General features: G+C 39.3%; 1 protein-coding gene across 1 annotated transcript in view; it reads left to right on the top strand.

Annotated features, from left to right (window-relative positions):
* The first annotated feature begins 12,052 nt into the window (after positions 1-12,052).
* LOC128663422 (keratin, type I cytoskeletal 19-like) overlaps positions 12,053-14,719 on the top strand; it is a 47,117-nt gene continuing 44,450 nt past the window's right edge. Inside the window, exon 1 of the mRNA XM_053717747.1 lies at positions 12,053-12,520. Within this exon, the coding sequence (XP_053573722.1) occupies positions 12,053-12,520 (468 nt within the window). The remainder of the gene's footprint in view (positions 12,521-14,719) is intronic.

Genomic DNA, 14,719 nt, shown 5'->3' with positions numbered 1-14,719 from the left:
ACAAGTGCTAATAGTGAAGGAAAGCACTGAACAATGTGATACTGATTTTGCCTCACATCTCTCTCTCTCTCTCTCTCTCTCACTTTCTCTCTTTCTCTTTGGGGCCTATCTATCAAGCTCCGAATGGAGCTTGAGGGCCCGTGTTTCTGGTGAGCCTGCAGGATCGCCAGAAACAGCAGTTATGAAGCAGTGGTCACAAAGACCGCTGCTCCATAACCCTGTCCGCCTGCTCTGATGAGGCGGACAGGAATTGCCGGAATTCAACCCGATCGAGTACGATCGGGTTGACTTACACCCCCTACTGTCGGCCGATTGGCCACGAGTCTGCAGGGGGCGGCGTTGCACCAGTAGCTCACAAGAGCTGCTGGTGCAATACTGAATACGGAGAGCGTATTGCTCTCCGCATTCAGCGATGTCTGTCGGACCTCACTCTCTCTCTCTCTCTCTCTCTCTGCCTCTCTCTCTCTCTATCTCTCCCTCTCACTCTCTCACGCTCTTTCTCTCTCTCTTTGTTTTTAACAAATGATATGCTTTTTTATCAAAGGATACCACGTAAACAAAGCAAATTAGGTAATATAAGAAAATTGGAAAGCTGTTTAAAATGACACGCTCTGTCTGAACAATGAATGTTTAATTTTAACTTTACTCTCCCTTGATTTTAAAATTGATCTTAAAATTGCGTACTCTGTCTGAATCATGAAAGTTTTATTTTCACTTTACTGCTCTTTTAATTTATTGACGCAGCGGTGGTTCTAAAGAATTGGAATGTTATAGAAAAAGAAACAACTTGATTAACCCCTTGTGCCAAAATGACATAGATTTACATAAATCGGTACATTACCCATCGTACTGCATAGCGTAGAAGCTAAATCGGTCTCGGTTGTCAAGGGACAGCCAAGAGCTGCTGTTCCTGAGCTGCAGGTATCTGTCTTCATATGGTTATGGAGCATGATTGCCAGATCATTACAGACAGTGAAACAGTCTTTGTCACTGTCTGTAAAGATCTCCATTGGTGCCGGCAGGAGGTGTAGGAGGGAAAGCGGGTGGGAAACCCAGTGTTGGATGTGGGAGGGAGAGGGAGGGTGTGGAAGGACTTTTCACTGCAGAAAATATTTTTTGAAGACAGAGGGAGGGTTGGGGCGCTACACTACAGAAAAAAAGTTTGGGGTGGGGGCCCCTAATACGGTATAAGGTTGCGCTAAGGATATATACAGAGCAGGGGCAAGACTCTACTAGTAGGAGTATCCCTAATGATTCCTAGAAGTTAAGAACAAGTGTGTTTATATGAGAGCGCTAAATGGGAGACGTCCCATATGTCTTTATATATATATATATATATATATATATATATATATATATACAAAACACGGAAGGGAACTGCACTCTCATACCGGACCGGGTACACATCCCATGACCCTGCAACATGCTCAGCCCTGGTTGCTGCCACTGGCACTCACAGGAAGCTGTGCTGTCCCCAGAGCCACAAGCAGTTAACCCCAGACAGGTCTGGGTGCAAGAACCATAGGGAAAATTACAACACAAATTAATACAACACACAGAGAAAACCCAGCACTCACTTACAAGCTCTCAGCTAAGATTTAAAAGCAAAAATGGAAAGGTTAGTCACCACTTGCATTGTGTGGCTGTTTTAGGGTCTCAGGTATTGGAAAGGACCTTGACGTGGTACCTGAGCTTGTCCCATTTGGCCAGATGTGGTGACTAACCTTTCCATTTTTGCTTTTAAATCTTAGCTGAGAGCTTGTAAGTGAGTGCTGGGTTTTCTCTGTGTGTTGTATTAATTTGTGTTGTAATTTTCCCTATGGTTCTTGCACCCAGACCTGTCTGGGGTTAACTGCTTGTGGCTCTGGGGACAGCACAGCTTCCTGTGAGTGCCAGTGGCACCCAGGGCTGAGCATGTTGCAGGGTCATGGGATGTGTACCCGGTCCGGTATGAGAGTGCAGTTCCCTTCCGTGTTTTGTATATGTCTAGGGTGGTTACATATTCCTGTGCACCCTTCCCTTGTTTTCAGTTTGTTTGGATTTGAAAGCTTGCATTGTGTGGCTGTTTTAGGGTCTCAGGTATTGGAAAGGACCTTGACGTGGTACCTGAGCTTGTCCCATTTGGCCAGATGCGGTGACTAACCTTTCCATTTTTGCTTTTAAATCTTAGCTGAGAGCTTGCAAGTGAGTGCTGGGTTTTCTCTGTGTGTTGTATTAATTTGTGTTGTAATTTTCCCTATGGTTCTTGCACCCAGACCTGTCTGGGGTTAACTGCTTGTGGCTCTGGGGACAGCACAGCTTCCTGTGAGTGCCAGTGGCACCCAGGGCTCAGCATGTTGCAGGGTCATGGGATGTGTACCCGGTCCAGTATGAGAGTGCAGTTCCCTTCCGTGTTTTGTATATGTCTAGGGTGGTTACATATTCCTGTGCACCCTTCCCTTGTTTTCAGTTTGTTTGGATTTGAAAGCTTGCATTGTGTGGCTGTTTTAGGGTCTCAGGTATTGGAAAGGACCTTGACGTGGTACCTGAGCTTGTCCCATTTGGCCAGATGCGGTGACTAACCTTTCCATTTTTGCTTTTAAATCTTAGCTGAGAGCTTGTAAGTGAGTGCTGGGTTTTCTCTGTGTGTTGTATTAATTTGTGTTGTAATTTTCCCTATGGTTCTTGCACCCAGACCTGTCTGGGGTTAACTGCTTGTGGCTCTGGGGACAGCACAGCTTCCTGTGAGTGCCAGTGGCACCCAGGGCTGAGCATGTTGCAGGGTCATGGGATTTGTACCCGGTCCAGTATGAGAGTGCAGTTCCCTTCCGTGTTTTGTATATGTCTAGGGTGGTTACATATTCCTGTGCACCCTTCCCTTGTTTTCAGTTTGTTTGGATTTGAAAGCTTGCATTGTGTGGCTGTTTTAGGGTCTCAGGTATTGGAAAGGACCTTGACGTGGTACCTGAGCTTGTCCCATTTGGCCAGATGCGGTGACTAACCTTTCCATTTTTGCTTTTAAATCTTAGCTGAGAGCTTGTAAGTGAGTGCTGGGTTTTCTCTGTGTGTTGTATTAATTTGTGTTGTAATTTTCCCTATGGTTCTTGCACCCAGGCCTGTCTGGGGTTAACTGCTTGTGGCTCTGGGGACAGCACAGCTTCCTGTGAGTGCCAGTGGCACCCAGGGCTGAGCATGTTGCAGGGTCATGGGATGTGTACCCGGTCCGGTATGAGAGTGCAGTTCCCTTCCGTGTTTTGTATATGTCTAGGGTGGTTACATATTCCTGTGCACCCTTCCCTTGTTTTCAGTTTGTTTGGATTTGAAAGCTTGCATTGTGTGGCTGTTTTAGGGTCTCAGGTATTGGAAAGGACCTTGACGTGGTACCTGAGCTTGTCCCATTTGGCCAGATGCGGTAACTAACCTTTCAATTTTTGCTTTTAAATCTTAGCTGAGAGCTTGTAAGTGAGTGCTGGGTTTTCTCTGTGTGATATATATATATATATATATATATATATTTTAATAAATAACTTTTGATTCAATCATATTATACTGTATTGAACATTTATATTTCCCTTTTAGGGGATTGCTTTTAGCGCCCTTCTATAAACACACCTGTGGGGGCCCCAAAATAATAATCATGGGATGAGTAATGGCATACAGCTGCCAGTACCAACGATGGCCACCATTAGTGGGAGGGGGTTAGAATGGGTTGAGGAGGGATCACTACACTGCAGAAAAAAAAATCATAATAAAAAAGCCCTAAACTGGATACTGTCTACCAGTACCTAAGATGGTGGGAATGAGTAAGAATGGGGGTGAGAGCTTTGCTTGGGAGGGTTCAGGGAGGTAGGAGGTGTCAGGTAGAAGGATAATGCTTACACTACCTGCAATACATTGCAAAATCATATACTGCTGCTCATTCTGGCAGCAACATACTAAATAGACATGGAAGTAAAAAACAAACAACCTTTCATGAGTCATAGAGTATGTAAAATAAAAATAAAATATATATTATATTATGAAATTGACCTTTTTGGTATCATTTATTTAAACTTATCAGCTTTCCATTATAAAGTGGTAGGCTCAGTAGTATGCATGTGTTTTGAGCCCAATATAGCCTAGATTACAGGTGGAGCGCTATTGATAGCACAGGGTGCACTATCAATATAGCTGGATCACGCTATCTGGTATTAGAAGTCCGTGGTAAAACTGAATAACCAGAGAATGTCTAGTGCGTCCGACATCCCTTTTGCGCAGCCTAAATTTTCAATGGATATCGTGACCGCTCTAAATATCGCTCATATTACAAGTTGTGGGTTATGTGTTGCGCTCAAGCACAACATTAACAGCGCTAAAATTTTAGTTCAACTTGAGACCTAGGGGTAAATTTATCAAGCAGCGGATGCTGTAATCTACCCCCAAAGTTTCCGGCTCGCCGGAGACTTAAGTTAAGAAGCAGCGGTTGTAAGACCTCTGCTCCTTAACTCATCCACCACCTCTGAGGTGGCGGACTGCAATCATCCTGATCAGATACAATCGTGATGAATGACACCCCCTGCTATTGGCCCCTAGTGTGCAAGGGGCGGCATTGCACAAGCATTTCATAAGAAATCATTGTGCAATAATAAATGCAGACACCATATGTCCGCCCTCAAGTTAACAAATCTACCCCCTAAAGTTAAGTGTTAGGACTAGAATTTAGTACACTCATATATAAACATATTCAATGTAAAATGTAAGTTTAATATCAAAATAAATGTAAGAAAGAGTTTAAAAAGGGATATTAAGTATGTCAAGACTGGGAAGAGCTCAAAAGTGTATATATGGGTGCATATCTTTGTATGTGTGGAGGTATATATGTGTTTATATGTGTACATATGTATGTGCACACATACATACAAATAAACACATATGCGCTCTACATGTAATCTAGACCTATGTCAGCAGTGTGTTTGTAGCAATGTTCACTGCACATTAATGCTAATGAGTCTTCTTCAGTATGCTTCAAGGAATAAGAGACTGAGGTAAATATGATTTTAAAAAAAAATTGGAAAGTTTTTTTAAATTGTACATTATTTAAATCAGGACATTTTAATTATGTCTTTCATTTGCCCATAACTGGTGGGTTATCCTTTCAAAGGAAAGAAAATGCATCTAAATTGGGTAGGAGAAATAACCAACCTTTACCTGCATTCCTCATATGATAAATCCAATTTCCCATGTGACAGTAAAGAAAGTTCCAAACTGCAAGTCACATGATGCTACCATGTTTATTGGGAGTTCTATTGTTGTTTGACTTGGCTGCAAATTTGTACGTAACCAATGTAAATATACATAAGTATAACATTCATGATGAGTTTATTATTTTTATTATTATTATATTATTATAACTTTGAAGTGCAGAACATTACTAAATAGGTTAGCTAATGCTCTAAAGAAAAATATTATTTAAAACATGATCTCAAAAGGGACAGTAGAAGGATACAGATGAAAATATCACATGCAGTATGATGTTGGCAGTTTCTTATAACTGAATGTTTGGAAGGGATGCTGTTGATCACATTATTTAAAATATTTTAAAACCCCCTTTGTTACTGGTGGTTTTAGGTTTTGTATTCTAGTCATCTGTGCAATGCATGCTGGAAGGGGATTAAAGCGGACAGTAGAGTAATGTGCAAGGGTTATTAGTGAGGTGCTCTCCCGCTAGGAGTATATGAAATGATACACTATAAAACTGATCCCCATTATTACACTACTGTCTGTCTCCTCATATGAAACACTGCTACAGTCCTCACATATCCCCTGCACTTTTCCTGTACCCTAAAAACACTTGAGTGTGAGGTTGCAGTCTTGGTTCCACAAGTGTATAAATGTGTGCCAGTTTCAGGCAGAAGCATTGTTATTACAGTATGCTGGGTCTCTTATAATACATATATTTATCTATATTCCATTAAAGCCATAATTACTAATAACCTGTGCAGGGGCATACCTAGACCTCACTGACCCCCAAGGGCAAAGGCTGTGTAGGGGCCCCATATTTCAACAGTGCCCTTTCTGAAGCTGAGCCTGCAGCCAAATAGGAGAAAGAGAAGCTGTGACTGTGAGTTTAGCAACACTGGGATGATCTAGGAAACCCTGCCACCCTACTGTAAGGCAAATCGCTGCACTTTACTTAAGTTGTGAGCCCTTATTCACAGGGGGCACACAGAGGTGCAAGACAATACATGCGGAGCCTAGGCCGCCATATAATGATGCACCCACTAATTGCTGGGCACCATGGGCACGTGTGGGCCCAGCCTCAACTGAGAACTCTGAGACAGCTGTTGTTACACCTATGCTCTAATGTCTGCTATTGTATTTACTACAATATTTATATACATGTTGATCTTGTTTTGTGTTCATTAGGGATTGTTTAAACAGCACTCAAACTGGGAGGATCCTTAATATACAGGAATGTTTATGCTCTTCTGTAGGTGTGCACAACCCCCTGAAAAAGCATGTTTCACATAGGTTTGCATGTGTTTACCCCAAACCCCATTTTCCATTTATATCGTATTTGTCATTTGAGTTGATGAAATGGCCATGACAGCCAATATTAAATTTGCATATTTTAGATAGAGCATGCAAATAAAAAAAAACACTTTCTAATTCACTTACAATGTTAAATGTACTTCATTCTCTTGTTATCCTTTGTTAAACAGCATAACTAGGTAAGCTCAAGCACATCATAAGCACTATATGGCCTCTAGTTATCAAGCCTTCAACCTCAAATATGCTGGAATTCTGCAGCGTATTTGTGGCGAGGCTGATTCGCCTAAGTTATCAAGCCCTGCTGCCCGGCAAAAGTAGAATTTTGTGATGTAAGCTTCGATCCGCCGGACTCAGTCCGACACAGATCGATTCTTTCCGAACACAAGTTCGGCACAATCTGAATACTTTTGCTAGTTATCAAAAAACTACCAGGTACGCTCGGCACTTTTCCGGCCCAGCGTACCTGGTTTTCAATCCGCCGCCCTGGAGGTGGCGGATCCCATAGGAATCAATGGGACTCTGACCATAGCAAAAGTTCATGTTCGCTGCTGCTCGACATCCCATTGATTCCTATGGGAAGTGTGTACACCTAACACCCTAACATGTACCCCGAGTCTAAACACCCCTAATCTGCCCCCCTACACCGCCGCCACCTATATTAAACATGCTAACCCCTAAACCGCTCCCGGAGCCCACCGCCACTATAATAAATGTATTAACCCCTAAACCGCCACTCCCGGACCCCGCCGCCACTATAATAAATGTATTAACCCCTAAACCGCCGCCCGCGGACCCTGACACCACCTACATAATTCCTATTAACCCCTATCCTGCCCCCCCATACCGCCGCCACCTATAATAAATTTATTAACCCCTATCCTGCAGATCCCGGACCCCGCCACAACGAAATTAATTGTTTAACCCCTAAACCTCTTCTCCCGGACCCCGCCGCCACCTATATTAAACTTATTAACCCCTAATCTGCCCCCCCACACTGTCGCCACCTATAATACATTTATCAACCCCTATCCTGCCCCCCCTACACCGCCGTAACCTATAATAAAATTATTAACCCCTAAACCTAAGTCTAACACTAACCCTAACACCCCCCTATCTTAAATATTAATTAAATACATCTAAATAAATATCACTCTTATTAATTTAATTATTCCTATTTAAAACTAAATACTTACCTATAAAATAAACCCTAATATAGCTACAATATTACTAATAATTATATTGTAGCTATTTAAGGATTTATTTTTTATTTTACAGGCAAATTTAAATTTATTTTAACTAGGTACAATAGCTATTAAATAGTTGTTAACTATTTAATAGCTACTTAGATAAAATAAAGACAAATTTACCTGTAAAATAAAAACTAACCTAAGTTTCAATTACACCTAACACTACACTATCATTAAATAAATTATTCCTATTTAAAACTAAATACTTACCTGTAAAATAAACCCTAAGATAGCTGCAATGTAATTAATAATTACATTGTAGCTATCTTAGGATTTATATTTATTTTACAGGTAACTTTTTATTTATTTTAACTAGGTACAATAGTTATTAAATAGTCAATAACTATTTAATAACTACCTAGCTAAAAGAAATACAAAATTACCTGTAAAATAAATCCTAACCTAAGTTACAATTAAACCTAACACTACACTATCATTAAATAAATTAAATTAATTAACTACAAGTAGCTATAATTAAATACAATTAAATAAACTAACTAAAGTACAAAAAATAAAAAAACTAAGTTACAAATATAAAAAAATATTACAAGATTTTTAAGCTAATTACACCTAATCTAAGCCCCCTAATAAAATAACAAAGCCCCCCAAAATAAAAAATGCCCTACCTTATTCTAAATTAAAAAGGTTAACAGCTCTATTACCTTACCAGCTCTTAAAAGGGCCTTTTGCGGGGCATGCCCCAAAGTAAACAGCTCTTTTGCATGTAAAAATAAAATGCAACCCCCCAACATTAAAACCCACCACCCACATACCCCTACTCTAACCCACCCAACCCCCCCCTTAAAAAAACCTAACACTAACCCCCTGAAGATCATCCTACCTTTAGCCATCTTAAGCCAGCCGACCACCGATGGAACAGAAGAGGACATCCGCAGTGGCCGAAGTCATCATCCAAGGGGCGCTGAAGAGGTCTTCCATCCGATAGAAGCCTTCATCCAAGGGGCACTGAAGAGGTCTTCCATCTGATAGAAGTCTTCATCCAGGCAGAGTCTTCAATCATCATCCATCCGGAGCAGAGCAGAGCCATCTTCAAAGCAGCCAACGCGGAGCCATCTTCATCCACAACGCCTACTCGCCGAATGAATATTCCTTTAAGTGACGTCATCCAAGATGGCGTCCCTCAAACTCCGATTGGCTGATAGGATTCTATCAGGCAATTGGAATTAAGGTAGGAAAAATCTGATTGGCTGATTGGATCAGCCAATCAGATTGAGCTTGCATTCTATGGGCTGATCGGAACAGCCAATAGAATGTGAGCTCAATCTGATTGGCTGATTGGATCAGCCAATCGGATTGAACTTGAATCTGATTAGCTGATTGGATCAGCCAATCAGATTTTTCCTACCTTAATTCTGATTGGCTGATAGAATCCTATCAGCCAATCGGAATTCGAGGGACGCCATCTTGGATGACGTCACTTAAAGGAATATTCATTCGGTGAGTAGGCGTCGGTGGATGAAGATGGCTCCGCGTCGGCTGCTTTGAAGATGGCTCTGCCTCGCTCCGGATGGATGAAGATTGAAGACGTTGCCTGGATGAAGACTTCTATCGGATGGAAGACCTCTTCAGCGCCCCTTGGATGAAGACTTCGGCTGCTGTGGATGTCCTCTTCTGTTCCATCGGTTGTCGGCTGGCTGAAGATGGCTAAAGGTAGGATGATCTTCAGGGGGGTAGTGTTAGCTTTTTTTAAGGGGGGATTGGGTGGGTTAGAGTAGGGGTATGTGGGTGGTGGCTTTTAATGTTGGGGAGTTGTATTTTTTTAACATGCAAAAGAGCTGATTAGTTTGGGGCATGCCCCGCAAAGGTAATAGAGCTGTTAACTTTCATAATTTAGAATAGGGTAGGGCATTTTTTTATTTTGGGGGCTTTGTAATTTTATTAGGGGGCTTAGATTAGGTGTAATTAGCTTAAAAATCTTGTAATATTTTTTTATTTTTTGTAACTTCGTTTTTTTTAATTTTTGTACTTTAGTTAGTTTATTTAATTGTATTTAATTGTAGGTATTTGTAGATAATTAATTTAATTTATTTAATGATAGTGTAGTGTTAGGTTTAATTGTAACTTAGGTTAGGATTTATTTTACAGGTAATTTTGTATTTCTTTTAGCTAGGTAGTTATTAAATAGTTATTAACTATTTCATAACTATTGTACCTAGTTAAAATAAATACAAAGTTACCTGTAAAATAAATATAAATCCTAAAATAGCTACAATGTAATTATTAATTACATTGTAGCTATCTTAGGGTTTATTTTACAGGTAAGTACTTATTTTTAAATTGGAATAATTAATTTAATGAATGTGTAGTGTTAGGTGTAATTGTAACTTAGGTTAGTTTTTATTTTACAGGTAAATTTGTCTTTATTTTAACTAGGTAGCTATTAAATATTTAATAACTATTTAATACCTATTGTGCTTAGTTAAAATAAATTCAAATTTGCCTGTAAAATAAAAATAAATCCTAAAATAGCTACAATATAATTATTAGTTATATTGTAGCTATATTAGGGTTTATTTTATAGGTAAGTATTAAGTTTTAAATAGGAATAACTAATTTAATAAGAGTGATATTTATTTAGATTTATTTAATTAATATTTAAGTTAGGGGGGTGTTAGGGTTAGACTTAGGTTTAGTGGTTAATAATTTTATTATAGGTTGCAGTGGTATAGGGGGGCAGGATAGGGGTTAATAAGTTTAATATAGGTGGCGGCGGGGTCCGGGAACGGCGGTTTAGGGGTTAAACAATTTATTTAGTTGCGGCGGGGTATGGGATCGGAAGGATAGGGGTTAATAAATTTATTATAGGTGACGGCGGTATAGGGAGGGCAGAATAGGGTTAATAGGTATTATGTAGGTGGCAGCGGGGTCCGGGAGCGGCGGATTAGGGGGTTAATCAGTTTATTAGAGTGGTGGTGGGCTCTGGGAGTGGCGGTTTAGGGGTTAATACATTTTTTGTAGTTGCAGCGGGGTCTAGGAGTGGCGGTTTAGGGGTTAATAACTTTGTTTAGTTGCGGGGGCTCCGGGGGCGCCGGTATAGGGGGTAGAACAGTGTAGTTTAGTGTGGGTGCTCAGTGACAGCTTATCAATAAAGCTGTAGAAAGAGCAGCGAGATCGGATGAGTGATAACTATCACAGTCCGCTGCTCATCGCCCCGTACTTTTGTATGCGGCTTTTTGACAGCTTTATTGTTAACTTTGGCTAGCTTATTCAGGTCTGCGGTGGTGATGGTAGGCAAGCTTAGGCGGGCGTATTGGGGCCGGCGATGGCAGGTAAGTAGACACATTGATAACAAGAGGCCTATGTTTGCAACACTATTTCTAACAATGTTATACACTATTGCACTACTGTCATAAACTTAGAAAGATATATATATTTTATTAACAGTTTTAGTCAACCTGAACTAACTTTGGATATGTAAATCAATTGTAAAAGCTGACTTTACAACCTATTTCCATTTACAAAAGAGCTGACAGAGATTTTTCTATAAGTTGGCTATTTTAATTGAGTTTCCTTAACTCAGTTCAAAGTCGGTATATACACTTGTATCACTATGAATAAACCAATATATGTTATATATGGGAGTATGTGATGTATCTACTCTATAATATAGAATTATAGGCAAAATGTATACTGCATCAGTGGTAGATGATCAGCAATTGTCTTAATTTCCATTCGAATAGTAAAACAAATTACCGTCTTTATATCCACACTGGCATTTGACTGTTTCTGTAAAAGGAAAGTAACTTTTTACTTTAAAAAGTTATGTGTATAATTCCTATGTATGTCTTTTATATAGCTCTAATAAATATATTAGGTCTTTGTAATTAAATTTTATTTTTAAAAGTATTATCTATAATTTAAGACCATAAGTATTAGAACATAACTATTTTTTGTCAACATTCAGTCATTGTGGTACTATTTAATCTTAGATAATCATAAGGCACTTTATATAAGAAAAAGCTAAAATGAAGTAAAATAACATTTAATTACATCATTAATGGGGTGTGTAAACAGATTCTTGTGATGTTCATTTCTACACATAACCTCTTTCTACTTGCTTTGTCATCCAAAGAAACAGAAAATTATTTATAATAAAAGGCTGAGCCCAAAGTGGAAAAAATACATTAGAAATGTATGAAAGTCACTATACAATTGATATAATTCCAGTGACTCTTCCTAAGCTTGTTATAAAAGGGAACAAAAAGGCAGAAGGCATATGTGCTTCATTTGCTGACTAAACCTCTGTTTCATCTGATCAAAGATCTACCAGCAGCATGAGCTACAGTGTCAAACATTCTTCTGCATCCCTCTTGGGAAAAATCCATATTGGTGGACACAATCCTAAAAGCTCCTGCCATGTATCTCATAAAGTAACGCTTAGCATTTCCCCTCATAAATCTCACAGTGTCCATGGAGGCTCAGGAAGTAAAATCCCATTTTTCAAATATTTGCCAAATAGCAGTCATTATAATACTGGAAGTGTATATGGTGACTATAACCAGGGAAGTAGTTTTGGAGGTCACAATGGGTGGAAAAATAATGGCCTGCTCAGCACCAATGAGAAGGAGACCATGCAAAGTCTGAATGACCGACTTTCAACCTATCTGGGTAAAGTGAGCGCACTGGAGCAGGAAAATGCCCAGCTAGAGAGGAAGATCTGTGAGTGGTATGAAAATAATGCAACCATTTCATTACCTGACTACTGCAAGTTCTTAAGGACTATTGAAGATCTGCAGAATGAGGTAAACCAATAATGCTTTAAAGAAATACTTTGCAAACAGTGAGTTATCCACCTGTGATTACATCTTGTTAGATTATTGATTGACATCTGCTTTGAACATTTAACATACAAGTCCATGTTTTTATCCCATTAAGGTCTTCACAGCGACAATGTGCAATGCAAGAATTTTCCTCCAGATCGAAAATAGACAGCTTACTTCAGATGACTATAGCAATAAGTAAGTATTCTGAGCAATCCATACAAAGGAAGCTCAATGGAAGTATATAGCAAAACTACTTCTATTTCTAATTGAAATGCACCTATGCACATTTCATTTTTGACCTTTCTATCCCTTTAAAATAACAATGATCAATGTTTCTTATTTATTCACTCACACCACGCTCTTTGTTTTTTCATGTTAGATACATACTTACACTCTATGTGTACATTTAATTGAGCCTAATCTGCTGGGCAATTAAATACATTCTCAACAAAGAAGCAGATTATTGACAAAACGAACATAATTGCTTTATATCTATGAAAAAAAAGTTACAAAGTAGTAGCATCTTAAAAATACTTTTCAGAAAATTAAAAGCTAAATTAATTTTATGAATCACACTTTGTCTCCTATTTATGGTCCCTCGGTCATTATTCATTTCAAACATCTGTAAAACTATCAGTTAATTCGATCCACTTGCCTCGTTCCTTAGATTTGAGATAGAGCTGAATATGAGGATCAATGCTGAGGAGGATGTGCGTATTTTGCGTCAAACTCTTGAAGAGTTGAATATGGAGAGGAGGGACTTGGAGATGCAAGTTCAATGCCTTCAGGAGGATCTTCTGCAGCTAAGGAACAATCATGAGGAGGTAACATATATCAGAGACTCAAAAAGCTTATGTAGTAAATAATATCAAGAAATGGGCTGATTACTACTGGGCCGCAGATACAAAGGAACCGTGATTATGTATTTTTAGATGGGAGGTGTCCGGGGCACCTGGAGTCAAGAAGAGTTTAGGCCCCCCTAGAATTTAGCTTTTTATATACAAATGTAAGCACATGTTTGATTTACTGTTTTTATGCCAATATATCATCATATTTAAAATTAAGTGCAGCTCAATTGTACATTAAGCAACTCACTATTTTTTTATGTTGCCACTGAGTTAACTGTGCTTGAGGCATTTTATTTTTTGTTGCCCCCCTCCTGCCAGAAACATTTCTGCAGATGCCCATGGGTGATGCAGAGATTAAGTATAGTCCTTTTATATTCAACTCTATACTTTATGTTAGTTTCATCTATGATTATGTCTAAGAAAGAATTAAATATAAAGTATGGTGAGCAGTTGCCCAGAGGCTTCTGTATTGCATGCAGCACTTGATTCCTTTATCACTTACCTTTATGCCATTTTTGCCTTCTTGCAATGTTTTCCTGGGAGCACAGATTGCCCATTGGGTAGAACACATAACTGCAATCAAAGAGGTTGAAATACTATGTCAATCTACATAGCTAGTCTGTAAATTCTAGCCAGTTAATTGAACCATGGTCTGCAGTGATGTCAGAGCAATTACGGCAAATAGAATCATAATTCCTTTAAGTGATGGAAATTAATGACATAATTGTGAGGTCAGCAAATTAGATACTTGATAAAAGTGAGACATTCTTTGCAGAGCTTCATTGTGAGCCTAGAACATTTGTACACTGCATTCTTAGGAGCTGTTGAGATATAAAGGCAAACTGTGCTCTACTAATGAGGTATTTATTCACACTTTAGTGATTACACAGTTTAGTGATCGCCCCCTTAATCTCATCACTGCCCCTACATAGGGCCAGGTTTGTCAAAGGATCTGGCTGCAGGCTAACATTAAGCAAACTTGCAGCCGAGAGTTAAGAAGCAGTGGTCATCAGATTGCTGCTTCTTAACCCACTTTGTCACCTGTTATGTGGTGTATCTCAAACCCCCTGGACTTTTCTGATTGGGGAGATTGACAGCCCTGCAGGGGGCAACACTGCACACTAGCCATAGTGTGCAAAGATAAATTTGGGGACCAGATGCCAGGTGGACAGGGGCAAAATTGTACTTTTATAAATGTGGCCCTGAGTATCTGTTTAATATTCTTCTAATTTAAATTAAAAATTCCCAAGTCTTTTAATGTGCTTTTCTTCAATCTAAATATCTTACCTCTCTGATTTGTATCAAATAATTTGTTACTTTAAATATTGCT

This window comes from Bombina bombina, chromosome 1, assembly GCF_027579735.1.
Source record: "Bombina bombina isolate aBomBom1 chromosome 1, aBomBom1.pri, whole genome shotgun sequence".
In the NCBI taxonomy this organism is placed as follows: Eukaryota; Metazoa; Chordata; class Amphibia; order Anura; family Bombinatoridae; genus Bombina; species Bombina bombina.
The sequence above is the reverse complement of the archived record's forward strand: the minus strand, read 5'-3'. Positions and strand labels throughout refer to the sequence as shown.